Source organism: Prinia subflava, chromosome 12, assembly GCF_021018805.1.
Source record: "Prinia subflava isolate CZ2003 ecotype Zambia chromosome 12, Cam_Psub_1.2, whole genome shotgun sequence".
In the NCBI taxonomy this organism is placed as follows: domain Eukaryota; kingdom Metazoa; phylum Chordata; class Aves; order Passeriformes; family Cisticolidae; genus Prinia; species Prinia subflava.
Window position 1 is genome coordinate 7,245,504 of NC_086258.1, and position 25,914 is coordinate 7,271,417.

Here is a 25,914-nt window from a genome sequence, read left to right on the forward strand (position 1 = left end):
CGTTACAAAGTAATACCAATTGTAATCACAAATTATCTTCCTAAATACTCTCAATGACAGCCCTTTAAATGAGCTTACACACAGTTTCCTCTGTGCTTAATATTCGCATGGCATCCTAAAGAGGCAGTAAGTTGTTGCTGTAAAAATTTAAATAGCTTCAGAGCCTTTTCCTTTCAGGTAACAGAGCAGAGCTATTGCACTGAAGGCTGCATAAAATATTGGACCCCAAATGAGATACCTGCAATCAGTTCTCCACATGGAAGTTATTATCATTTGGCATACCAAACAAAAATAAAAAAGATTGATAACCTCTTCTGACATTGCCTTTGCAATTGCAAATAATATAAATTAAATAGAAGAGTTCAATGGAGAAACCAACTCTTGGAGGCCTCAGCTTCAGCATTCACTTCTGGGTTTGAAAAAACAGCTTTAAAAATGAAACACTTGTATAAAACTACACATTTGCAAAGCTGAATTCATTGGTTTTACTCATTCCCCCTGCCCGAGCAAGGCCTGCACTGAGCCAGAGAGGTTCTCCACAAAGATTTCCAATGCAGGAGGAGATTGAGGAACTCCTCTCTCACTCTGGTTGGCACTGAACAAAAATGACAACATTTATCATTTTTGTGAGGGCAAGACCTGAATAAAAGGACTGAGGGTGTTTTCTAAGGTGGGGAATTCTGGTGGAGCCACATCCACCTCCCCAAAAATCAGTGTTGAAGGAGACTGAGAAAGGAAGAGCCACCTACCTCCCTGGTTGGGACGAGCACGAGCGCGTAGGGGCCATCGCTGCGCTGCAAACACACAAGAGCAGGGCTCTGAGAGCAGGCAGCACTGAGCAGAGCCCTGCCACACCTCCCTGCTCTCAGCCAGCACACACGGCTCTGGAGGGCTTCAGTGCACGTTTGTACAGGACATTTTGGGGGATTTCTGCCCCACAGCTTTTAAAGCATCAAGTTTTTCACGTGTCAATCCTGAAGTGCCCTCTCCTCAATCCTGGGAAAGCTGCTCACAGTCAAACCAACATTTTATTGCACAGGTAAGTTGTTTCAATCCTGTGCTCCTGAGCTGCAGGGATGTTCTCCTGTTTGATGCACAGCAGCAATCTGCAGGCAGCAGCTGCAGGGAGCGACAATCCAGGATGGGCTGGAAATGCTTCAACCCTTCAGTCAGGATGATCTCTTTCCATAATGTACACAAGATCTGCAGCAGCATTTTCTGGTCTATGATCCAAACTGGGAGCAATTACCCAATCCCACTCCATGCCAAAGATTAAAAACTTACTCCCCCTACAGACATGGCAGCAACCTTTGTTTTCTGTTCACCCAGCTTCCAGACCATTTCCTCTGCTCTCTACCTCCTCCACACCTGATAATTTAGCTTATTTCCAATTTATCCCCCTGCATGGAGCAATGGGGAATGCCTAATGTTGATCTTGTACCATCCACATCTCAACAGAACTGGAAAATCCCACCTGTCACATGTACAAATAAAGGGGAACGTGGACTGCTTGTATAAGAAAGAGACAGTAATGACTACAGGAGCTGGATTTTATTTTTATTAATCTTAGTATCAAAAGCAGTTATATTTAATGCTGTTGGACCTACCTGTATTTTGGATTCCATTCCTTGCAAAGTCTGCACAAGTGGAATCCCATAGGCAAGAGTTTTACCTTTTTGATAGGGAGAAAATAAGAAAACTTTCCATTAAAACCAAAAAGTGGCAATTACAACACTCCAGCAAACCAAAGCACCATTTGTCCCACCATTCTTAAACTGCAGAGTCTGGAAAAGTTTCTATTAGAGTTTCCAGAATGGAAGAATGACAGGCAATTCAATAAAGGGTCAATTAGAAAAGAGAGGTGGTGGTATCCCACTAAGATCTACCAAATAAATGCAGTTAACACACCCTGAGGAAGGACAGTGACAGTTCAACACTGACCTGAACCAGTCTGAGATCTGACCAGGGCATCTCTGCCTTGCAGGAGCACAGGAATCGTTTGCTTCTGAACACTGGGGGACAAACAAAGCAGGGCAGGAAATGCAGATGCAACACAGCACAGAATTCCAAGATTTTAACACACACTGGCTGTCTCAAAATTCTTTACTCCAAATTCCTCCCACTCATCTCTGCTGTGCAGCTACAGCAGCTGAGGTGATTTCTAAGCAAATCTAAGATAGATTCTCATCTATCTAAGATGAGATAAATTCAAACCAGATGGGTTTATGATTCAAGTACCAAACTAGAAGGCAGGACTCCCTACAAACCCAATAGCAAACAGGACAGTGGTGCTGTGGTCTTCATAAGTCAATGACATATAATGAAATAATCACAGGTGATTGGCTTTGAGGGGTAAACTGCAAAGTTTTGATATTGATTTGCTTACCTGGTCATGCTACATATGTTTAGCACAGTGTTTATTGTGGAGATCTAGAGAGACAAAAAAGAGAAATAAAGGTTTTATTGTCAAATTGTTCCTTTTGTTACTTCTTGTACTGCTAAGACAGAACAAAACTCATAAGACTGACATTTATTCTCTGCATAACTGGTCCATAAAGATCCCATGTCCTCAAATTACTTCTTAGTTAATCAGAATTACACCATTTCTGGTTTTCTGTGGGTTTTTTTGGTATTACAGCTGCAAACAGTGAAGAGGACTGGGACTGTGTCTGGAGACAGGTCAGGATATGGATCAGCACCCTGAGTGACTAAATCAGGTGAAGTATACAGGTCACCCTGAATTAAGGCTCTCTGAGCTGACCCCCCCCAAAAATCCATGTTTTTGAGTCATGTAGCCCTCCTGCCACTCACCAGATGTGGGTGGAGGTTCAGCTGGCTGAAGGAATCTGTAGTGAAAACATGTTCTTGTACCTGCTGCACTTCTTTTCTGAGTTAGGGGAAACAAAACCAAAACACAAAGTGGAGTTAAAAATTATATAACAGCATTCTACATAATCAGCAATGAAACTTCACCTACCAAGCAACCGCTCTGGCAAGCAAGGGCAAGAATTCAAGACACTGAATTTCAAGGCACTTCAAGGAGTTTTTTTCTCCCCATTTGTCTAAAATACCTGTGAATTTCTGGGATGTCTGGGTTGTTTTTAAAGAGGCTGGACGTCTTAATGAAAGGTTTTTTCTTCTGGCTTTCATTTTGTTTGTCAGTCAGCTGCTTCTTAGGACCAGGTTTTTGTGGTGAGCTTCCCTCCTCTCTTCTGTCAGCCTCCGTGGTACCCTTCCTGAAGGTGTTTATGGATAATTTACGTTTGCGTTTCACGGGTGGGTTTCCATGTGGTGGCTGGAGCTTCCTTTTCAGAGCACCAGATTGCTTGAAAGTGAACAAACAAAGACAAGAGTCAGCAGTGACTGGGAATTAACACACAAACATCTGCCCACAGCAGAGCCTTATTTTTGGAATCCCCCACTCCACGAGTAAAGAAATCCAAGTTGTTTTCTGCAGCTACACAACTCCTACTCCAACAAATCCACAACCACCCCTAAGGTTTGACACTGCTGAAACGCGAAGAGCAGTCTCACCCTATAAGTAGTGCTCATTCCTAAAATAATTTCATTCAACTTCTCCAATAACTGGGCAGAACATGCTTTAAAAATGTGTCTCGAAAGCATTTTAAACTCTCTGCAGACGAAGCAGAGCGCTGGGAGAGCATCACCCACGGCCCATCGAAGGCAAGGCGGTGAGTCCGGCAGCGCCGCCCGCTCCTGGGGCTCGGGGGAGCCGGACCTGCCCGACCCCCGCCCGGGAGCAGCCCCGGAGCCGGATCAGCTCCGGCTCGGGCGGGGGGAAGCCAAAAGCTCCGTTTAGCAACTTGTCCGACGCTGCCTCCCCGCCGGTCACAGTCCCGCAGGGTCCCGTGTTCCGCATCCCGTAGGGTCCCGTGTTCCGTATCCCATGTCCCGTGTCCCGCATCCCGCAGGGTCCCGTGTCCCGTACTCCGTGTCCCGTACCCCGCATCCCGCAGGGTCCCGTGTCCCGCAGGGTCCCGTTACCCGTTGTCCTGCATCCCTTAGGGTCTCGTGTCCCGTAGGGTCCCGTGTTCCGTACCCCGCGTCCCGTACCCCGCGTCCCGCAGGGTCCCGGGCTCCCTGTCCCGCACACCCTCCACCGCTCCCCTCCCTTTCCCTCCGCTCGTACCCGGCCGAGGCCGCGCATCCCCACGCCCGCCGCCATATCCCGCCCGCTGCTCCGCAGGGCCCCGGGGCCGCCTCTCCCCCGGCCCGGCCCGTGAGGGCGGCGCGGCGGCGGGTGCGGAGCCTCCCCCGGAGCCCGGGGCGCACCCGGCTCCCCGCGCACCCCGCGGCGCGGCGGCGGCTCCGTCCGGGCTCTCCGCACCGCGCAAGCCGCGCTCCGGGCCCGCGGGGCGCGCAGGCGGCGCCGGGGCAGCCCCGGCCGGGCCCGGCGGGGGCTTCGGCGGCGGCGCGTGCGCGCGGCCCGTGAGGCGGCGGTAACATGGCGGCGGCGGGGCGGGAGGAGCCGCCGCTGGGGCTCGAGGTGGTGGCGGAGGAGGCGGCGGCGGCGGCGAGCGCCGGGTTCCGGCTCACGGCGGTGCGGCGAGAGCCGGCGGTGCGGCTGCAGCACGGCGCCAGCGGGTTGGAGCCGCTGGCCTGGTCCGAGGACCACCGGGTGTCGGTGAGCACGGCCCGCAGCATCGCCGTGCTGGAGCAGCTCAGCGACGTGCACAGCGGCGGGCAGGACATGGTCATCCACCGCACCGCCGTGCCCGCGCCCGGCGCCGCCTGCACGCTCAAGGTGAGCGCCCGCCGCGGCCCCGTCAGTGTGTATGAATGTCTACAGGGGGAGGTGGCAAGGAGAGGGAGCCAGGGGAGGTTCGGGTTGGACATCAGGAGGAATTTCCTCACAGGAAGGGTGAGCAGACTTCGGAATGGGCTGCCCGGGGAGGTGGTGGAGGCACCGTCCTTGGAGATGTTCAAGGAGCGGCTGGACGTGGTGCTCAGGGCTGGGTGACACGGTGGGGATCGGTCACAGGCTGGACGCGATGATCTCAGAGGCTTTTCCAGCTTTAATGATTCTGTGGTGCCAAGCAATAAGACAGGAGAAACGGGCATAAACTGATGGACACGAAGCTGTGCCTGATCACGAGAAGAACTTTCCTGTGCAGAATCCAGAGAGGATCTGAAGTCTCCCCCACTGTGGTCCCTTCCAGCCTGACCCATCCCGGGATTCTGATCCCCCTCTTGAGGAGCTGTCCCTGCCCTGCCCAGAACTTGCTGCAGGGTCTCGTTTTAAAAATACAAGGGAGAGAAAACCATACCCTAGGAATGCCCAGGGATTCTAAAACTTTTCTGAGAATCACTTGAGCTCCAGTACAGTTATTTCAGTACAGTTTTAAGTAGGAATTTTCCTTTGTTTTGCTGCCTAAGCTGAAGGATTTTTGCAGCACGGATTTCTCTGGCCTTCAGAGAGGAACATCTGACTTTTTATGAAGATGACAGATGTGTGTGAATATCTTATTTTATAATACTTTTGGTTTTGTGAACCTGATTTTATTTTCCAAAACAGCTGGGAGTATGGAGTGGAGTTGAAATATTGAGTATTTACATATTATGCCAGGTATCTTTAAGAGAACAGAAGCATGAAAACAGGTTCTTTGATTCAGCAGACAAAAATTCAAATAGCTGAGAGTCAAAACTATGCAAATTTGGGGCATTAATGAAGCTGAAGTCTTTAGGAGTGACATCAATTAACCAGTATAGTGTTGGTTGTGATTGGGGATGCTCTGTTTCAAGAGAGAATTAATTCCAGGAGAGTCTTCCTAAAAAAAACCAGCTGTACAATTGTTTTAAAGGTTCTTTCTGTTCTCTTTTAGGTTGGCCCAAAGAAGGAGGTGGCTGAGTGCAAGGAGAAGTTCGCCAGCTCCGTGGACCCCACCGTCAGCCAGATGTTTATGCTGGACCGAGTGTTCAACCCCGAGGGGAAGTCCCTGACGCCCATGCGGGGCTTCAAATACTCCAGCTGGTCCCCTCTGGGCTGCGACGCCAACGGGAGGTGCCTGCTGGCAGCGCTGACCATGGACAACCGCCTGACCATCCACGCCAACCTCAACCGGCTGCAGTGGGTGCAGCTGGTGGACCTGACGGAGCTCTACGGCGAGCGCCTGCTGGAGGCCGGGTACCGGCTGTGCAAGGCCGACGCTCCCCGCGGGGAGCTGGGAGACTTCCCCGAGTTCCAGCGGCGCCACAGCATGCAGGCCCCGGTGCGCATGGAGTGGTCGGGCATCTGCACCACGCAGCAGGTGAAGCACAACAACGAGTGCCGGGACGTGGGCAGCGTGCTGCTGGCCGTGCTCTTCGAGAACGGCAACATCGCCGTGTGGCAGTTCCAGCTGCCCTTTTTGGGGAAGGAATCCATCACGTCCTGCAACACCATCGAGTCGGGGATAAGCTCCCCCAGCGTGCTGTCGTGGTGGGAGTACGAGCACAACAACCGCAAGATGAGCGGGCTGATCGTGGGCAGCGCGTACGGCCCCGTGAAGATCATCCCCGTCAACCTCAAGGCGGTCAAAGGCTACTTCACGCTGAGGCAGCCCGTGGTCTTGTGGCAGGAGATGGACCAGCTGCCCGTGCACAGCATCAAATGCATCCCTCTCTACCACCCCTACCAGAAATGCAGCTGCAGCCTGGTGGTGGCCGCGAGAGGCCCTTACGTGTTCTGGTGCCTGCTGCTGATATCCAAAGCGGGGCTCAACGTCCACAATTCCCACGTGACGGGGCTCCACTCCTTGCCCATCGTCTCCATGACGGCGGACAAGCAGAACGGCACGGTGTACACCTGCTCCAGCGACGGCAAGGTCAGGCAGCTCATCCCCATATTCACAGACGTGGCTCTGAAGTTCGAGCACCAGCTGATAAAGCTCTCGGAGGTGTTTGGCTGTGTCAGGACTCACGGCATCGCCGTCAGCCCGTGCGGGGCCTACCTGGCAGTTGTCACCACCGAGGGCATGGCCAACGGGCTGCACCCCGTCAACAAAAACTACCAAGTCCAGTTTGTCACCCTCAAGACTTTCGAGGAGGCGGCTGCACAGCTCTTGGAATCTTCTGTTCAGAACCTTTTCCGGCAGGTGGACTTGACGGATCTGGTACGCTGGAAAATCTTGAAGGATAAGCACATTCCTCAATTCTTACAGGAAGCACTGGATAAAAAGATAGAGAGCTGTGGTTCCACTTACTTCTGGAGGTTTAAGTTGTTCCTCTTGAGGATTCTGTACCAGTCGATGCAGAAAGCCCCCTCAGAGGTCACCTGGAGACCTTCACACGAGGATGCCAAAATCTTGATATCAGATTCCCCTGGGATGGGCAGCACTGAAGATGACCAAGAGGAAGGAACATCAAAACAAGCCAGCAAGCAGAGCCTGGGGGACACAGGCAAGGGAGTGGACATTGATGACACTGCAGAGGATTCTCTCCATCAGTCAGGTGACACTGGAGGCCGTGAGCCAATGGTAGAAAAGCTCCTTGAAATACAGGCACAGATTGAGGCCGTAGAAATGCACTTGACACGGGAGCACATGAAACGGGTGTTGGGAGAAGTTTACCTGCACACGTGGATTACAGAGAACACCAGCATTCCCACCAGAGGAGTCTGTGACTTCCTAATGTCCGATGATGGCTACGATGACAGAACAGCACGAGTAAGTGGCACCTCTGCTCGGGGGTTCTGTGTCACTGTCACTGCCTTCTCCCCCCTCCTGAAAATACAGCTGGGCTGGGAAAGACAGCTGTGGTCATGTCATCCTTGCCAGTCAGATTCTGTAGAGCATTCAGCCTAAATTGTCCTTCCTTGATATTGTGGAATAGAAGGGAATGTAAATACAGATGTTGAAATTTGGATCAGGTACAATAAATGATACCTGAATTTTTGCAGAACGGGGGAGAGGACTGGGGTTGTTGTGCTGCTGTCAGTGGGTTTAGAGCATGAACTGAGTGAGGGATGTTTGTTTTCATTACTAAGGTTATTTAATCCATCATCTTTGCACAACCCAACTTCAGATGTATTTCCTCCAGTCAGTGACAATGTGGTTCTAATGTGAAGAGCTGCACAAGTCTCTCTTCTGAAATTATTGTTCAGGTGTTGTCATTGCTTCCTGAGCCTTCAGTGCTAAGATCATTTCCAGAGGGTCAGAAAATGGTTGTGTTTTATGACTTAAACCCAGGGATTCAGAACTTGAGGACACTGAATTAACCAAGCTGACTGAATGCCTTTGTTACACCACACATGGCCAGGACTTCCAGGCACACTGGCACTTAATGCACTACAATTAATGAGCATAAAGAATGCTTGGCCATGATAGGAGCACTTCCCAAACCTGCAATGTCCCTACCAATGCCAAAGCCTAAGGGCAAGGACAGTTTCCTGACTGCTGCAGTGTGCAGGGGAAGCATTGGTGGCAGGAAGCCCGTGGGCAGTGCAGCCTGCACAGGGCACCTCCAAGTACAGAGAGGAGACAAAGGCAGCTGTGGTGGGAATGCTCTGCATCAGCCTCCCAGCTCTTAAAGCTCAAAAACAGGAATTGTTCAGGTGTCTCTGCACCTCTCTGTATGAGCAGAGAACAGTTCTTTTCATACCCAAGTCCTTAAATCTCTTGAACTCTAAAAATCCACCTTTATATTGGATCCAGAAAGAAGCAGGAAGGAAACACGTGTCCATCACTGGTGTAGTGTGGTGTTCTCCCTGCTGGCATCACAGCCAAGTGTGGCCTTCAGTAACTCACTAGGAAAGTGCTCTGGCACAACTGCTGAGTTGTGGCATCCAATATCTATGAATTGAAGGTTTTGAGAGGTTGCTTTTCTTTCCTTAGAAGAATCTTGTTTCTTTTTTATAGTGATGTAAATCAACTTCTAATTTGTATCTATTCAGTTTGCTGTCACACTTTAAAGGTCCCTGGGATGTGGTTTATACCTGTTGAAATGTCACAGACAAATTTGATCACATAAATATTCTGCTGTAAATGTTGTACTCCCAGGTGACTGCTGAAGACATCCAGGTAATTTCTGAACAGGAATTTTTTTAGCACATCCACTGGGATAGGCATGAGGGAAAGCATTGTTGTTCTGGTCAGTGGTGTGATATCAGTCCTTTCAGTACTTTTAAAATTTGCAAAGAATTACTGTTTTTAAGGTTGGTATCCCTTTGGTGTGGGACAGAAATCTTGGGGAGAACAAAAGGAAAATAAATGAATACTTAGTGATACATTTTATCTCTTACACTTTGATATTTTGGCATTCAGCTCCTTCTGTGTCACTGAGATCACAGTGAGGTGTTCCCAGCCGGGGAACTGAGTGCCTGCTGTGTGTTGCAGGTGCTGATCGGGCACATCCTGAAGAAGATGAACAAGCAGACGTTCCCCGAGCACTGCAGCCTGTGCAAGGAGATCCTGCCCTTCACCGACCGCAAGCAGGCCGTGTGCTCCAACGGCCACATCTGGCTCAGGTAACGGCCTCGGCTCCCACAGCTCCCCCTCCTCTGTTCAAACGTGCCCTGGGAGCTCACTAAACCACCTGTTAGCATTGCAAAGAAAAGGCATAAAGCATCTTAATCCACGCTGCAGTTTTATCTGTGCTCTTCTGTAAGGGCCAGGGCACCGCAGGTTGGATTTGGTTTTCTAGCGGGACAGTGTTTTGATAATAAAATGCTTTTGAGCATCTTTTTGGGGGGAATGTGGGGTCAGGGAGAAAGCAGGGGAAGGTTAGGGAAGGGAAGGTTAGGGAAGGTTAGGGAAGGTTAGGGAAGGTTAGGGAAGGGAAGGTTAGGGAAGGGAAGGTTAGGGAAGGTTAGGGAAGGTTAGGGAAGGTTAGGGAAGGTTAGGGAAGGTTAGGGAAGGGAAGGGAAGGTTAGGGAAGGGAAGGTTAGGGAAGGGAAGGGAAGGGAAGGGAAGGGAAGGGAAGGGAAGGGAAGGGAAGGGAAGGGAAGGGAAGGGAAGGGAAGGGAAGGGAAGGGAAGGGAAGGGAAGGGAAGGGAAGGGAAGGGAAGGGAAGGGAAGGGAAGGGAAGGGAAGGGAAGGGAAGGGAAGGGAAGGGAAGGGAAGGGAAGGTTAGGGAAGGGAAGGGAAGGGAAGGGAAGGGAAGGTTAGGGAAGGGAAGGTTAGGGAAGGTTAGGGAAGGGAAGGGAAGGGAAGGGAAGGGAAGGGAAGGGAAGGGAAGGGAAGGGAAGGGAAGGGAAGGGAAGGGAAGGGAAGGGAAGGGAAGGGAAGGGAAGGGAAGGGAAGGGAAGGGAAGGGAAGGGAAGGGAAGGGAAGGGAAGGGAAGGGAAGGGAAGGTTAGGGAAGGTTAGGGAAGGTTAGGGAAGGTTAGGGAAGGGAAGGGAAGGGAAGGGAAGGGAAGGGAAGGGAAGGGAAGGGAAGGGAAGGGAAGGGAAGGGAAGGGAAGGGAAGGGAAGGGAAGGGAAGGGAAGGGAAGGGAAGGGAAGGGAAGGGAAGGGAAGGGAAGGGAAGGGAAGGGAAGGGAAGGGAAGGGAAGGGAAGGGAAGGGAAGGGAAGGGAAAATCAAGGACAAGTCATCCTTTGGAACATCACTTGGAGGAGGGTTTGCTCAAGCTCCTTCAGCATTTGAACACAAAAGCAGTTTAACAAGAAATGATTGAGAACAGGCACACTGAGAATTCTGACAAATTCTGGAACATTTAGAAAATGAAATCTTCCTGTACCAGTGTGGGAGGTACATGGAGATTGCCCCTGGAGGTGTGGCAAGTCACTGGTTTGTGACAGAGAAAAGCTGTGCCTGACAGGTTTTGTGTGCTAGTCTGGGTAAATAAGTTATGACCTTAAGGACAGCCTGGTTCTTCCCTGTGCAGTAGGGCCTCAAGCTTTTCAATACTGTACGCTAGTATTTTTTTTTTTTTGTTAATGATACCTTGATTTTTGACCTTTCATTTTTGTGTCCATATGCAATGGGGTACACTTGGAAAGCTGCATTTACCTAAATTAATAAATTAATAATTTTCATATTTAATGTGGTTCATTACTGCCTTTACTCTCAGAGAGCAAATAGTGAACAGAACCTCCAGCCAGGGCACAGGAACAGGTCATGAAACAATAAACTCCAAACCTCCTGATAAAACTGGTTGTGCTTTCACAGGTGCTTCCTAACCTACCAGTCCTGCCAGAGTTTGGTGTACAGGAGGTGTTTGCTTCACGACAGCATTGCACGGCACCCAACCCCAGAAGGTAAAATGTTCCTGGGGACAAAAGGGGCAGGATTGGGGCTTTTTAACTTTTATCTACAAAAAGGCTTGCACTAGTTTCACTGACTTTAGTCTTTTAGGCTGTTCCCTTGTGAAGCTCTGTATTTCAGAGTGTCCTGGTGTTGTCTGGTCATTAGTGACATGTAAATTACAAATTAATAATTGCAGAAATTGAGGTACAAATCCCACATTTTAATGAAATCTGGGTAAACACGTAATCTGTGCTGGAATGCCCCAGCAGTTAGTTTGATATTCAGGTTGAATATATCAGCATCCAGTTCTGCAAGAGGGATCAAGAAACAGGAACCAAGGGCTGTGTTGTGTGAGGGATCTAATTTCAGTTTAGAAAATGAGAACACTGCAGTTATGCCATGGTAATGCTTTAAATGTTTTTCCTATATAGCTGTGAGCATGTAAGGATAAAGCGTGGAGTGTTTCACCTGATTTTGTTCCCTGCTGAGGTGGAATTTAAACTGGCATTACTTGAAATTTCAGGGCAGAAAGAGAGTTGTATTTCAGTGAATTCTGAGTCACTCCTGCATGTGAATACATGCAAACTGTCCAGGATTCCTGTTGAGTTTGTGGATCTCAGGTGTCATTCCTCTGTTCATCTTTACCCCCAGCTCTAAATAACTTGTTTTCTTATTTGCAGATCCTGAATGGATCAAGAGGTTATTGCAGGGACCTTGCACCTTCTGTGATTCTCCTGTGTTCTAGAGAAAAGCTGTGTCAAGACTGAAAGCATTTTCTGTGCTGCATAAGCTCCCTCCAGCCTGGGAGGATACAGAGACAGGAACACAGGCTGCTGGACAGGAACACCTTGTCCACAGCCCTGTACATAGAACGTGACAGGTTCTACAAACTCCTGACATCCAGAGCCCGTTCCATGCTCCAGAAACAGGAATACACCTGGAACAGCCAGTTTGAAGCTGTTTGGAAATGCATCCGTGGAAGCCTCAGCAGCTGGACACTGAAGGAGCTGGAGGGTTGGGCGTGGTGGGAATTGTCCTTTCTGCCTGACACCAGTGGCAATCCCCAAAAGCTGGGATGGGAACAGCAGAGCTGCCTCTTGAAGGGTCCTGGTGGGTAGAGAAGCTCCAGCTCGCAGTGCTCTGCTTTGCATTTTACCCTGGCATTTGCTGCAGAACATGGAATTCTTCAGATAATCCATGGTTCCAGTGTCTTGCCCAGAGAGGCAGGTGCCAGTTAGAGCCATATGAAAGAATTTGGCCATGACATGAATTCCTCTGAAAGTCTAGAGGAGTAACTGCCTCAGAAATGTAACAGTGTTTCATCAGAAGGGTCATAGTGGCTGCCTGGGTCAAATAGGAATCAGTAAGGATAATTTTTAAATATAATAATTATTAAACTAATAGCAATTAGCTTAAACACTAATATATATACATATATATAAAATTTCCAATGCTCTTAAGTCTCTTGCCCCACTTTCTTTTTCTGAACTAAGTTCTAACTCCTTCCCAGCTCTTGCCCATGTATTTGCCTTTGGTTTCACTGAACCCTCTACCAAGAGGAATTCTCTTTTGAAGAGAAACTCAGTCACCAAAAGTATTACAAATTAACACTACTGTCAATTAAATTGAGAGTCTCGCTCATACAGCAGTTGAGTTTTACACAAATCTGACATGCAATAGTCACTCTTAGCTGATGCTTTTTCTTGTCATAAAAGCTCAGTAAAAAAACCCCAAACCAAACAGAACACCCCAAACCCAACCCCACCATGGCTGACATGCTCTAGGCAGGGCCAAGGAGGCTGGTGAAGCTCTTTGTGTATCCCAGAATGGTTTGGGTTGGAAGGGACCTTAAAGCTCATCTCCTGTCCCCTGCCGTGGCAGGGACATCTTCCACTGTCCCAGGCTGCTCCAGCCTTGTCCAGCCTGGCCTTGGGCACTTCCAGGGATCCAGGGGCAGCCACAGCTGCTCTGGACACCCTGTGCCAGGGTCTCCCACCCTCACAGGGAAGGATTTTTTTCTAATATCCCGTCTAAGCCCTTTGAAGCCTTCTCCCTTGTCCTGTCACTCCAGGTTCTTGTAGAAAGTCCCTTTCCATCTCAAGTGGCTGAGCCCAGAAATTTTTTTTGCTTTCTATTTGTCTTATCAGAAAAAACATCCTTTTTTTGCCATCTGTTCCTACAGAGAGCAGAATCCTTTTCAATCCTATGCAGTGTTAGAGGAATAACACCTCCCAAATGTGTGTGGTTACTCGGAACAGTTTGTCTTGTTACCTTCAATCCCTGCTGTCAGATAACCCTGGGTTTGTGCATTTCCATTCTGCAGAGTACCAGTGGCAGAGGTGCCGCCCTGTCTGTGATTCCTGACACTTCCACTGTGTGGGAAGTGCTCCACAGCTGTTGGGAAATGATGGAATTGTGAATGGAATGATGGAATTGTGCTGACAGTATCAGTCTCCCACCAGTGCATGTGTGATTGGTGCTTGTTTCCTCCATTCAATGACTATGCATATTTTTTTCATGTTCCTTCACCTTTAATAGGAGCAATTTTTTTTCAGCAGACATTAAAGAAGTCAGCTGTCCTTCTGCTCAGTGTCTCATGCATTAAGCATGATCATGCATTGACTGAGAAGAACGTTACTGTAGTAGCTTAGAAACAGCAGAAGCACATTCATCTGTAAAATAATTAGCCTTGTTTGTAAATATCCTTGGAAGTGATACCATAATTGTATTAAAGAAACATTTAGTTTTTTATTGCTGTGCATTGAAAATTGAAATTACTTCAGTGTGTCTGCAGGGAAGGGAAGTGTAGCTCGTGTTGGTACCCAGTAAAACAAGGAGTAACCTCAGTACCCAACGTGTGTGGAGTTTGGGGCCAGCTCTGGTACCTGGGACAAAACTTCCCAGTGCTGATGGGGCGTGGGGGAACAGAACATCCATTTCCACATGAGCTGAGTGGAGGTTTATTCATGGTGGGTGAGAATGTATTTTAAATGGAAGCTGCAAGTCCTTGTCCTGGCAGCTGTGACCAGCTCATCAGTAAATATTCCAGTTTAGAATTCTGCCCGTGCAGAAGGGGAGGGGCCCTGCAGAACCCTGTCCCAGTGCTTTCAGAAAAAGTCAAAGAACATTTCTTTGCCCATGGTTTAGACACCATAAAAATATTCTGATCTACTGAAATGTTTAAGTCTGGCTGACCCAAAGGTTCACATGATAACACATTAGACTGGTTCTTGCTGATCATTTCTGGCAGTTCTCTTCAATTTCCCTGAACTGAGTTTTAATGCTTTGCCATGCAGAAGCTCGAGCACACCTCACATTAACATTGCAGCATTAGTGTTTATTTTCCCTGTCTTTCAAGGCAGTAAATACTCAGTCTGCCATTGCCAGTTTATTTAACCTGGTTTCAGACTTGTAGGAAAATGGAATTTTAAAGCCAACAACATTGTCTCTTTGTGGAGATCCTTTAGCAAAAAGCTTTCACTCTTCACCCTGACCTGTTCACAACAAGTACAGAGGAACTGGGATTTCATTTTTCTGTAAACCAGCACTCGTCCCTAAGTGCATTTTTAACCAGAATAGCAGAGCCCACCTCACTCAGCAACATTTAACCCCTGGTGCTGACCTGAGTGGGTTTGGCTGCTCCAGGAATATTTTTATGCCTCAGACTGGTGAGGGGCAGATCTGGGGCTGGTCCTGCTCCTGCAGGGCTGCAGCAGCACCTCGGGCATTGTCCCACACGTTGTCCTGGTCAGATCTTGCTGTCACCTCCTGGGAAGGGCAGCAAGGAGCGAGCCCCTGCTGCCAGACCCTTGTGTTATTTTGTCATTGTCAGAGTTACCTCCTCAAACTAACACAGCTATTGAGGCCCAGTCTGTTTGGAGACACCAACTGAAGTGTTCAAAGAGCAAAGCTCACAGAATTGGAGATCATCTCAGCAGGATTTGGCCAAGTTTTGCAGGATACATCAACCAAGTGAATAGTGGGAAGGTGTCAACTGCTTGCCCATTTGGTGGTGAACACTCTGGCTGTTCCAGGGCCCTCATCTCCAGAGGGAGAGCAACATTCCAGCAGAGACTGAGGGCTCCTGATGTTCCTCTTTTTTTTTTTTTTTTTAAAGGGTTGGGATATTTGCTCTTGCAGCTGAGAATTAACAGGCAGAGATCCTGTTTGTCCAGAGCTAAGGTGTGATTTTCCTTGATGAGGAGCTGCTGACAGCATTTAAGATTTGCTGCTCACGCTGGTATCACACTGGGAGTTAATCCCTCCTCCACTGGGATGAAGAAATCATCTCCCTTGGCTAGTCCAAGTTGGATGGATAATTGGAACAACTCTGGACTGTGCATTGTCCTAGTGCCTTGCTGCTAAATGCCATTCCTGGAACTAAGGAGGAATTTTGGGGTCACAAGGACTGAGTCTTGTGTCTCCAAATGACACCCCCTGCTCTGGGAGTGTTGGTGAGGGACCTCTGCTGCCTTTTACCTCAATTCACTGATGGCTCTGGGACTCCATCATTCACCACCCTTTCCTTTGGTGTTTCCTCATCCTCTTAATCCTACTGTGTATTTCTAGAGAGGAAATACTGTGGTTGTCAATGCACACATAAAGACAGTAAATATTCTTTGGGATAGGGGAGGAGGACAAGCCATTCCTGCTCCTCAGAGCAGGTTTGGGTTAACATCATTCCAAACCTCCCAGGAAATCCTTCAAGAGCTACAGGGGTCCCTGCAGATCTCCTGCCTGGGGGTGTTCAAGTGCCCTTCCACCACTCAAGGATCCGGTGTCTGGAGCTGGTGGACACAAAAGTTTGTGGAACAGTTGGACAAACTGACCTTGTTGCTAAACTACATCATTAACAGCAGAACTTAGGGTACAGCACAAGCTCCAGGCAGTATCTTCTCCACAAAGTGTCTCTGGGAGGCAGAGTGATGGAAGGTGTCCATTCCAGACCTGGCCAAAGCTGCACCATCAGTAACGGCTGATCCCTGCTGTGTTCCTACCACCTCCTCCTCACCTTGTTTTTCTCATTGCCCAACATTTGTTTTGCCAGAATAAGATGCTAATAAAATCACGCCTAGTTACCAAATTGGTTTTCAAGTGTTGCATTCCAATTATAAAAGCCTAATTCCTCCTTCCACCCACTGAACCTTTTTGGTATTAACAGGCTTTACTATGCAAAGTCATGCAGGGGCTGTTTCGTTTACAGTAATTAAATGAATGTCAATTGTTTTAGTTGTTTCTGAGGGAGAGTTCTACATGAGTATTAGCATGTTCTGCTAACCCTGACGTTCTGCACTTCAGGCCTGCTGCAAACCCTTGGGGGTTGACCACTGACCTGAGACTCCTACCCAGACATGCCAAGTGCATCTCAATGAGACTGAGCTCTTTTTCTCAGTTTCTATGGAACCAGCGGAGCGGAACTAATATAGCACCCGCATATAGATGAAAGAATGAAGAGGAAAAAGGGCTTTACAGCTAAATTAATTAAGCAGATGTACCTGTCTAATTAAAGATGCACTGTCCCTTTTGTACCCTAGCTGCAGTACAAACAGTATTTAAATACACTCTCTACCCATTTCATCTATCAAAATATTTAGTAGGAACGCTGAGATGAAGGTGATATTAGCAAGATGAGCTTCCCATGTATTATTAATAGAAGGGCTCCCAATTATGCACAAATGCTGCAGCACATCTTCATAGCAATGGCAGAAAAGCCAGCTGCCCAAGCAGTCACCAAGCAGCTCATTTGTAACAGGTAGGGCTGTAAGAGAGCTCGTTGCCCAGCTGAACTCAAGGGTTTGTGGCTGGGCCCTGTGCCTGGCAGCAGCCTCTGCCTCAGTCTGCTGCTACAGGCTGGGATTTCTCAGCTCGGGAGGTACCAGAGACTCAGACTGCTTGGATTTGGCTTTGAAATCTGCAAAGGTATTTATTCTGAGACTTCTAGAGCTGCCCTCAAGGCTAGAGAGTCCAATTCCCATCCATCACCACCCCTCTCCTTCCAAAAGTATCGAAAATTCTGACTTTAAATTCTCACAAAATAACACAATATCCCCATTGCCACCTGGACAACCAGGGTCCTTCCACCTGAAGTTACTCTACAGGAGCAAGAAGCAAATCTGGCCTGTACATGTTTCATTTCTCCATATCCATTTAGACACACACAGCCAAAGACAACGACAAAGACCCAAATCTATTGACAGCAACAGGACCAGAGGAGTCACCTAAACCCAAAAGCCTGTGTTCTCTGCCTGCACCTTCCCCGAGACTTCAGGAGAGACCTGAAGCTCCTCCCCATGACCTGGCAGAGAATTCACACTCACACACAGGAGAGAAATAGAGGGAGACATAACAGAGGCACCCAACTCAGTTCTCTGACCCCAGCACAAATCACTCCCCTTCCTTACAGGCATTAAGGATGTGCATTTCCACAGGCAGCAGGCTTTCATCAGAGCTCTTCCAGGTAAAAAACATTCATTGCTGCCATATCCATGCAGAGAAGGAAAAAAAGAAACCGTGCACACCAACGTGGCCAGGCAGAGCTCAGGCAGAGCAGCCCCAGGCTGGGAGTTGTTACCCCAGGAAAACAGAATTTAGTGACCCACGTGCTGCTGCAGCTTCTTCTGTCCTTGATGGGGTTCTGGGAGTGAGGAACCTGCAGTTTTCCATGGCTCTGGATATCCCATCCAGCTGCTCTTTCTGCCCAGCAGAATGGGCATGGCACCTGCAGAGGGGTTTGTCAGCACTTTTTAAACAATCTGAGTTAATAGGGGAGTGAAAACCCTGACCTCAAACACTGGGGAAAATTCACTGCAGAGTGGGGAGCTTTGCTTTTCTCTTTGCTTCAGGGTTTGCTTGCAGGGACAGAGGGAGGCAGGGAGTGCCTGGGTGGTTTGGTGGATAATTAAGACACATTAAGACACAAACACATCTAACAGCTTTAATACTCCAAATTGGCTTCATGGGTCTTATATAGTGAAGATAAAACTACTATTCAGAAACAGAAAAAAAATATTTGAATTAAACACAGGACTTCCCCAGCCAAGGTGTTTCATATCTTGCATCATGAATTAAAGCCAAAAATTTTCCCCTTAAGCCAAATTTCTTACCCTTTGTACTTCACTCAGCCTTGGTGAGCTTCAGATTCAGCACACCCTGGCTGACTTCCCCTTCCCTGCCACCTCAGCAACCAGGCTGCAAATACTATGGGTAAAAATTCAAAATCAACTCTTCCACAAATCATCCCTTTTAATTATTGAATTGTAATGTTTTTACATGGAAGGGGCTTAATGATGCAGCTTTCTATGAACTCAAAGATAACGTAAGGGTCTTGGTCAGCATTGACATAAAAGGCATCTCGGTAAAAATCCTCCAGGGCCTTGACATTGCTGTAATAAATGTCCAGGCGCTTCTCAATATTTTTCTCCTCATCTTTGGGGTTCTGCCTGAGCCGGGCCTGGATCTCTGGAGTGGGAGCTGGTCTGAAAGTCGTGTGGTACCTGGAGAGGAGAGGAAATGCCACAGGTTCAGCTCAGCCTGAGGACACAGCAGCCACCTCTGCAGATACTCCATGCTTTGATCTGTCACAGTCCCTTGGCCTCTTTCTGCTCCAGGTTGGGGTTTTAAAACAAAGATTGGAAATTTCAGGGCAGGGAATCTGTCATTGCTGCCCTCAAGAATTCTGGATCCTCAAAGGCCAAGGGTTTCACTGGTAGAGTTTATCTGCTCCACACAAGGAGAAATTTCTATTACATTACCCAGTGCTCCAGTTTCAGAAGCATTTCCAGTTCTTTTACTTGTAATCTTTGATTCCTGTCTTTAAATAAGCATCTAAAAAAGCCTAACCTTGAACATAAACACAGCCCTGTGTCCAGCATTGCTGGGACCTGTCACTTAAACTGCATTTAAGGCTCTCAGACATTTAATTGCTAACATCTTTATGTAGTAGCAGAAGGTAAAAAGAAGTTAATTCACCTGAGATAGGTTTTGGTTATTTTTAATTTTCCAAATGCCAGAATTTGGCTTCCCTCAATTCACAGTTGTGGCTTCCCTCAGTTACTTCAGCAGGAAAGAGGATTTTCATCCTCAGAGCCCTGTAGCAGTGCCACAGCCCAGCTCAGCTGACACCAAAGGAATTCTGATGATGTTCCTGCATTGCCAAAGGCTCCCGACAACCTCTAAAAGTTCCTTTGCAATCAAAGGTTTAAATTCCCTGTTAGAATTGGTAATCCTAACTGAGTAAATGTCTTCTCTGCCCTAACACAAAACCAGCTTATCCCTCTTCATGTACAGACAAATTTTCTGAAGCTTTTGGGATAAATGCAAAACCAAGGAGAGAGCAGAGCCTGTGTCTCTGCAGAGCTGCACCCAGTGATGTGGACAGAGTTCCCTGCACATGGGAATGATTTAGGGCACAGCTGAAGGCCACCCCTGCCCTGCAGCCTCAGCCTTTACACAGTGCCAAGGATTAGACACAGCACCTAAAACAATTCAATTCACGGCGAATTTGTGAGGAATAAACCCCAGAGTGTGGGAGAGGGAAGCGTGTGAACTGGAGCAGATACTGAACAGCCTAATCCTCATGATGAGAAATGCAAAGATGTGGGAGTGATTTGCTTCAGCCTGTTCCTTTCTGCTGAACAACCACACTGCTCATTACTAAAGCAAAGAGAGCAGTTAGAGCAAATCACTGCTGCTGTCACAAGTTAATGCTGCACCTCGAGTGAGATGTCTGAATAATCATCCATCACTTTGGGATAAATCCACTCCTTATGGCCTTCATCTGTGAGGGTTCAGGGTTTGTCCTTGATGCAATGGGTTGAGTTCAGCCTTTAGAAAAGCAAAATAAGGGTTTAAAATTTATCTATGGGGAATCATAAAACCAGACCACAAGTTGTGAACACGTGCCCACTCCAACAGGTATTTGGGAAGATAAATTTCTTTGTGACTTGTTCCCTGGAAATGAAGGGTGGAGAAGGCAGGAAAGCTGAAGGTCACTGGTGAGACAAGGGGATGTGACACCACTGAGGTGAACCAACCTTACAGTGACTCAGTGACTCAAACGAGTTTGCTCTACTGAGCAGAATATACATTAATACCTCCCAGCAGACAGGACCATCACAGGAGCCTGGGGAAGGAAAATGCAGCAAGTTTTCCATTTCCCCAGCTGGGAAACCTTCAAAATTCCCGTGGGAATGTCTGAAAACCATCTGCATTTAGGTTAGGTTTCAGACATCTTCCCTCAGCATTATTTTACCAACCAATTTAGTTACCACTCAAATAGACCTGAGCTATTTGCTGCTGCAGATTTCAGGCTCCAGGATTTAAAACCCCCAGTTCTGAGGAGCTGCTGCAGCAGGAAGGGTGAGCTGGTGCTTCAGGAGCTATGAAAGTTTTAACTTTTCTTTTAAGGAATCCCTAAGCAGGAATAGAGCATTCCTGAGCTCCTTAGATTTCTAAGAAGCCTATTTGGTGCTTTCATCTCCCTGGCAGTCAGGAAAATGTTCCCCAGGAGCCAGGAGTGCTCACCTCTCCCCAGTGACAGGATCAATCCTCCGCTGGGACAGGCGCTCCAGGATGGACTCGTGGGGGAGATTAAAGAAGAACACCCTGTGCAAAACACAACAATTAAGTGCATTAACATCCTGAGAACATCATTTGTGACCTTCTGAGCGGGAGTTAATCCTCACCAAATGAAAGCAGTGGTGGCAGTGACAGTGCCCCCAAACCTGCAGTGTCACAAACACCAGCACAGGATTTCTGCACAGCTTCTCCTGCTTTGTTTGTTCTGCAGGCTCAGCGAGGCAGGAGCTCTGTGGCACAGGGACTGTGTGTGCTGGGTGCTCTGACAGCTCGGGAATTGCAGCTGGAGCCTCTCTCAGTCTGTCCCAGCCCTCTCACCACCCAGCACTTCCCTCTGAACTGCTCCGGATCCACTTCCCAACCCAGCCAGCAAACAGAATCACAACGCCAAGCCCCTATGGGTAAATAAAAATCCTCTGCTGTTCCTGTCAAGGACAGAGAGAGAGCTTGTCTGCCAGAATTATGCATTTCTGCAGTGCCCATGAGAGGGATTTTCCTCTTGCTGCTTCAGTCCACCTCCACTCCTTTTGCCCTTGTCTCCCCCAGAGTGAGAGCTCTGCTCTCCCACTCCTGCCCTGCACCCTTCAAAGCAGGGTGAGTGATCAGACAGGACACAGCCCCACAGTGCTGCTGACAACTCCCTGTCCCTCCATCAGCACTGCCAGGGCAGGGGGAGCAGCTCAGCACGGCTGGGCCTCGCTGGTGACAGGGCTAAAAGGAAATATTAATGCTGAATGCTTCATTTGAAGAGCAGGCTCTGCAATTCCCACTGAACCTGAGGGAGTGGGAGTTGCTCAGCACCGGAGAGAGGCAGCCCCACAGGGTCACTGGGGGATGGAGCAGGATTTGCCCTCCCATTTCACAGAGATGACACAAACGGGGATGGAGGATGCAGAAGCAGAAAACAACCTGCCCTACATGCACCCAGACACATCCCACTGTTGCCTATAAACTGTCGTGCCCATCTCACGTTGATTTCTTGTCTTTTTGGTTCATTACAGTGGTCCTGTTATTTTATATTTGTGTTCAAAAGCTCCTCAGCTGAAAATTCTTGACAAACTGCTGAGCGTGAGCAGATGTGAATCCCCTGTCCTCCAGCTATTGGAGACTAGAGCAAACCTGCACAAAGATCACATTTAACAATTAGCTCAGAACAAAATACAAAATAAGGCTCCCTTTGAACATATGAAAATAATTTTTCCCAGCAAAGCACAACCTGAAGGCTGTAAATACACCTTTCTTTACAACACACCTTCTCCTGCTGCTGCCTTCAAGGCCAGCCTTCTTCTTTTCATTTTTGTCTGCTTCTCACAGGAGATACTGCGTGGTTTAGACATTCACCAAAGGAACATTTTACACTGACTGGGTGGGATCAGACCAGATGAAAGGCTGAGCTTTACCTTGGCATGCACATAGCAGATTACTAGAATCCTTTGTAGGATTTAAAGTTATGAAAATCATCTCTCTTTTCAAATGTTTACAGATAATGACTTCTATTCACACTGTGGTAACAAAATAACAGCCAGGAATAAAACATTCAAGATCTTGGAGATTCCAAAGACAGGAAAAGAACAACAGTTTCAACACTCTTTTATCCCTTACACTCTTAACATTTTGTTTTTCTTTGTTTCTGTTGCCCAACAATGGCACAAAAACGTGATTGTCAGAACAGGTAACATCTGATGATATGTCTCAAGATGAATATTCTAGTAGAGAGGAACAACATTTATACAGTCATGATAATTGATACGGCTTCCTATTATATCCTGAGATAAACAAACCCACTGAAGGATTATAACCTGGCATATCAAGAAAGCTTGTCGTAATTCATAGTTAGGAACACAAAAAATATTATGGGATTTGAAACAGAGGAGCCTAAAAAACTCCACTTAAAAAGCTGCCAACAAAATGAACTCTGAAAGCCTTGTCTGAGACTCCCTTCTTTTCCAAACAAGATGCTGCTTATTATCCACTCTGGTGTCACCATTAAAGAGGAGTGTAGGGGGAAGATGTGGGAGGGTGCAGACATCCCTGCTAATATGGATTTTTTTTCCCCCGTGTGCTTTGTGTAACAGCACACACAGAATTCACTGTACAGCAGCACAAACTCCCAATCCAAGGGTGCTTCCAGTGGAAGGTGGGATGCCTCACCCTGCCACTCCACACATCTCCCACAGATAAGAGAAAACAACACTCCCCAGGGCTGTCAGTTTAAAATCGTTCAGAAGCAGCAAAAAGAAGAAAAAAAAAAGATGAAGGGGAAAACCACTGACAGAACTACAGTCTAGACTTAAAATACTTCCAATTAGAAAGCTTTATTACCATTTTGAAGGAGACACACACCCCACACAGTCTATTACGCAGCCCCAGGAGGTTTACTCACATGAGTAAAGCCTATTTACAGGGATGCAGGCTGGGAAGTGTCAGCCTTGGCTATCTGAGACATCTCCTGCAGCTCCTCAAGGTAATTCTGAGCAACATTTGGCCTCTGTCCCTCGCTCAGGCTGATGGCTGATCACATAACAGTGACCCTCCAACTGCCCAGGTAACACATTTATTGGATTTCTCTTGGAAATCCTCGTGACACAGAGGGCTGCACCCATGACCTTGACCCAGCAGTAACTGGAACAACTCCCTGCATGTACTGGATTCCTCTCCAAGCAGAGCTTGGCCCCTTCCACACAGCGAGCGTGGATTTCTCACATAAATGCACCCTCTGTAAAGCTCACTTTAGGAATCAGCCAGGCTTTGTAGGTTGTAATGTGTCACAACTCCTATCAAGGGGGAATATGAAACAGATGTCATCAGAACTGGTAGACAGGGAAGTGAGGAAACACAGCCTCATATCAAAGTACACGACATTACCCTGCTGGATTAGCATCCAGCACAGCTCCTCTGCCAGAGCTCCCAGTTGGGCTGCAGGAGGGGAGGGGTGTCAGTCAGCAGCAAGGTGAGGGCAGGGCACAGGGGCACCAGGAATCCTCACTCCTGTGCCACAGGGTCAGAATCCACCCATGGGCAACCAAAAATCTCTGGCATCCAGCTGGAGACTGTGGGGAAAACTCAGAGCAGCCTCTGAGGATAAACGTCCCCCAACTCCCATTGAGTGATTCCCAAGCACAGCTCTGCCCTCTCTGCTTTGTTCCATCTCCCAGGAGAGGGATATGTGGGAAAAGGTCCAGTCCTGTCAGCTTTTGTAGATGATAAAACTGTGCACACAAATGTTAAAAGGCACAAAACACCCGTGTGTCAGAATCCTGCCTCTTCCTCTCTGTACTTGACATCACTTATCCAATCTAGTGCAGCTTCCAGATACATTAGAGAGATTAAATTCCAACAAATTAATAATGATGATGACACCTTCACTGTGTACCCAGTCAAATGAGAACTTGCTGCCTTTGGATGGTGATGAAATGCATTCCAGCCCTAACAGCTGGAATATAACTCTGTTTTCCTAGCAGCCATCTGGCATTCCAGAAGAGTATTCCAGCCACTTCTGGCTCTTCAGACAGTGTCACCTCAGAGCCTGGAGGTCACCAGGGCATCCTGAGGCTTCCCCTGGCAAATGGAGGGAGGAGAGGGAAGAGCAGGGGTGGCAGAGGTGTTACTGCAGCCCGGATTGTGAGACAGCATTTTTGGAAAAACGTGTCCCAACCACGCCATAAGTGAAGGATTTGTGACCTACACGACAGCATTCGACTAATCCTGAGCTGCATTTGTTCCAGATGGCAACCAACCCACTTAATCCAAGTTATTAACAACTGGCAGTGCTCAGTGCTGTCCTCATAAGAATTTATTTGGTTTGCCTGTTTTCTGGGTAGAACCACCCCGACTTCAAACACCTGTAAGGGAAAAAATTTGAGTTTTGCTGTAAGAGAAGCAGGTGCTGTGTGCCTGAACCCTGGAATCCTGTGCTGGGGAATAAGGAATGCTCCTGCTAGGGACAGTCCCCTTCCAGGATGGCTCCGGTGCCCTGCCAGCTGCCTTCACATCTCCAGAGAGCTGAAGCTCTGCCTGTGAGCCAGGTCCTGTCAGCTAAGCACAGCTGCTTCATGAGGCTGGCCTGGATGGATCCAGATGTTGGCTGTTCTAGACCTGTGCTATTTACTCAGGTCAGATTCTCATCCTTGGCATTTCCCATTATTTGGATTGACACTGGTGGACTGGAGCCCAAAGCCAAGCCCTTTTTATAGAACTATTGTCTGTGAAATTAGATTATACCATGAAATCAAATTCACTCCTTGTTTCCAGTTAAGGATGTGAAAACAACACAACAGGATATCTGAGACAGGACCCTCATCCCTACCTGGCATTTAAAAACAGAGACTCCTGACTTGCTTGTGGCCACACCAGGGCCAGGTCAAGCTTTGCAACAATTTAGGATACAATAATACACCACCAGCCAATACTGGGCCACTTTTAATGCAGCTTTTAAACTTTTGAGTTGAAACTGCAACTTTAAAAATAGTAAGCTATTCATCTTTCCCTTGTTTTCTTGACTCCTATATATCTTCTCCATCCCAGGCAGGTACCAGCTGCCATATTCCCATTCTTCACGCTCTGCACTCTGCAAAAAAAAAAGGCCCCTGCTGGCCAATTCTTGTTTAAAATTGTGCATAATTGATAGTGGCAAATCTACCCCAGCTGTGTCTAAAACCTCTCCAGGGGCAAGAAAAACACTCTCTGTGACTGTCATTAACTACTAAATTAGCAAGTGCTCCTGGCAGTTTACAACGTACCACGTCAGTCTGCTTAAAAAACAAAATAAAATAAAAAAGTGAAGATCAGATGCCTGTGTGATGTCAAAGTTAGAGCAAACTTTGCTGGCAGGACTTTGACAGACTCTCAGCTAAATCAGAGCAAAAAGAACAGGAAGGAAAGAGTGAAAGAAAGAGAGGGGAAGAGACACAAAGTTACCTCCATTTCCAGGCAGAGAAATAGAAAATGTCAAATTCAAGACTAACAACAATTGTGCCTTTCATGAGGCACAGAATATCTTACTCCATGTGGAGATATCAACAGTGCTCCTGGTGCTGTGGCACAATTCCCCACGGAAAACAGCTCTCCTGGAGGACTCTGTTCTGGCAATGCAATGGCTACAAGTTTGTAATTGAAATATAAAGCTGAGAAAGAGCTGAGGTTGAAGTGAGGATG

General features: G+C 47.8%; 3 protein-coding genes across 7 annotated transcripts in view; 1 reads left to right on the plus strand and 2 right to left on the minus strand.

The window, feature by feature from the left end:
* DDX31 (DEAD-box helicase 31) overlaps positions 1–4,330 on the minus strand; it is a 43,324-nt gene extending 38,994 nt beyond the window's left edge. The window contains exons 1-7 of the mRNA XM_063410300.1: positions 4,151–4,330; positions 3,072–3,325; positions 2,812–2,887; positions 2,387–2,430; positions 1,942–2,012; positions 1,608–1,672; positions 750–794 (exon numbers count right to left, since the gene is read on the minus strand). Of these exons, the coding sequence (XP_063266370.1) occupies positions 750–794; positions 1,608–1,672; positions 1,942–2,012; positions 2,387–2,430; positions 2,812–2,887; positions 3,072–3,325; positions 4,151–4,186 (591 nt within the window). The 5' untranslated portion in view covers positions 4,187–4,330. The remainder of the gene's footprint in view (positions 1–749; positions 795–1,607; positions 1,673–1,941; positions 2,013–2,386; positions 2,431–2,811; positions 2,888–3,071; positions 3,326–4,150) is intronic.
* A 94-nt stretch (positions 4,331–4,424) lies between these two features.
* Positions 4,425–16,280, plus strand: GTF3C4 (general transcription factor IIIC subunit 4). Its single transcript, XM_063410299.1, has 5 exons — positions 4,425–4,765; positions 5,844–7,664; positions 9,333–9,463; positions 11,107–11,195; positions 11,865–16,280. The coding sequence occupies exons 1-5, from the start codon at positions 4,466–4,468 to the stop codon at positions 11,927–11,929; spliced, it is 2,406 nt and encodes an 801-aa protein (XP_063266369.1). The 5' UTR covers positions 4,425–4,465; the 3' UTR covers positions 11,930–16,280.
* Positions 16,281–18,104: 1,824 nt separating this feature from the next.
* The window catches only part of AK8 (adenylate kinase 8), a 68,228-nt gene continuing 60,418 nt past the window's right edge, over positions 18,105–25,914 (minus strand). For all 5 annotated transcript variants that reach the window (XM_063409602.1, XM_063409600.1, XM_063409603.1 and 2 more), the window contains 2 exons: positions 20,707–20,787; positions 18,105–18,677 (listed from right to left, as the gene is read on the minus strand). In XM_063409602.1, the coding sequence (XP_063265672.1) occupies positions 18,431–18,677; positions 20,707–20,787 (328 nt within the window). In that variant the 3' untranslated portion in view covers positions 18,105–18,430. The remainder of the gene's footprint in view (positions 18,678–20,706; positions 20,788–25,914) is intronic.

What these genes read in the sequence shown, in the direction of transcription:
- GTF3C4 (XM_063410299.1), top strand. Translation starts at nt 4,466, where the DNA reads ATGGCGGCGGCGGGGCGGGAGGAGCCGCCGCTGGGGCTCGAGGTGGTG. An exon ending in AACGGCCACATCTGGCTCAG is followed by an intron (nt 9,464 to 11,106) that starts GTAACGGCCTCG and finishes GTGCTTTCACAG; the next exon opens with GTGCTTCCTAACCTACCAGT. An exon ending in ACGGCACCCAACCCCAGAAG is followed by an intron (nt 11,196 to 11,864) that starts GTAAAATGTTCC and finishes TCTTATTTGCAG; the next exon opens with ATCCTGAATGGATCAAGAGG.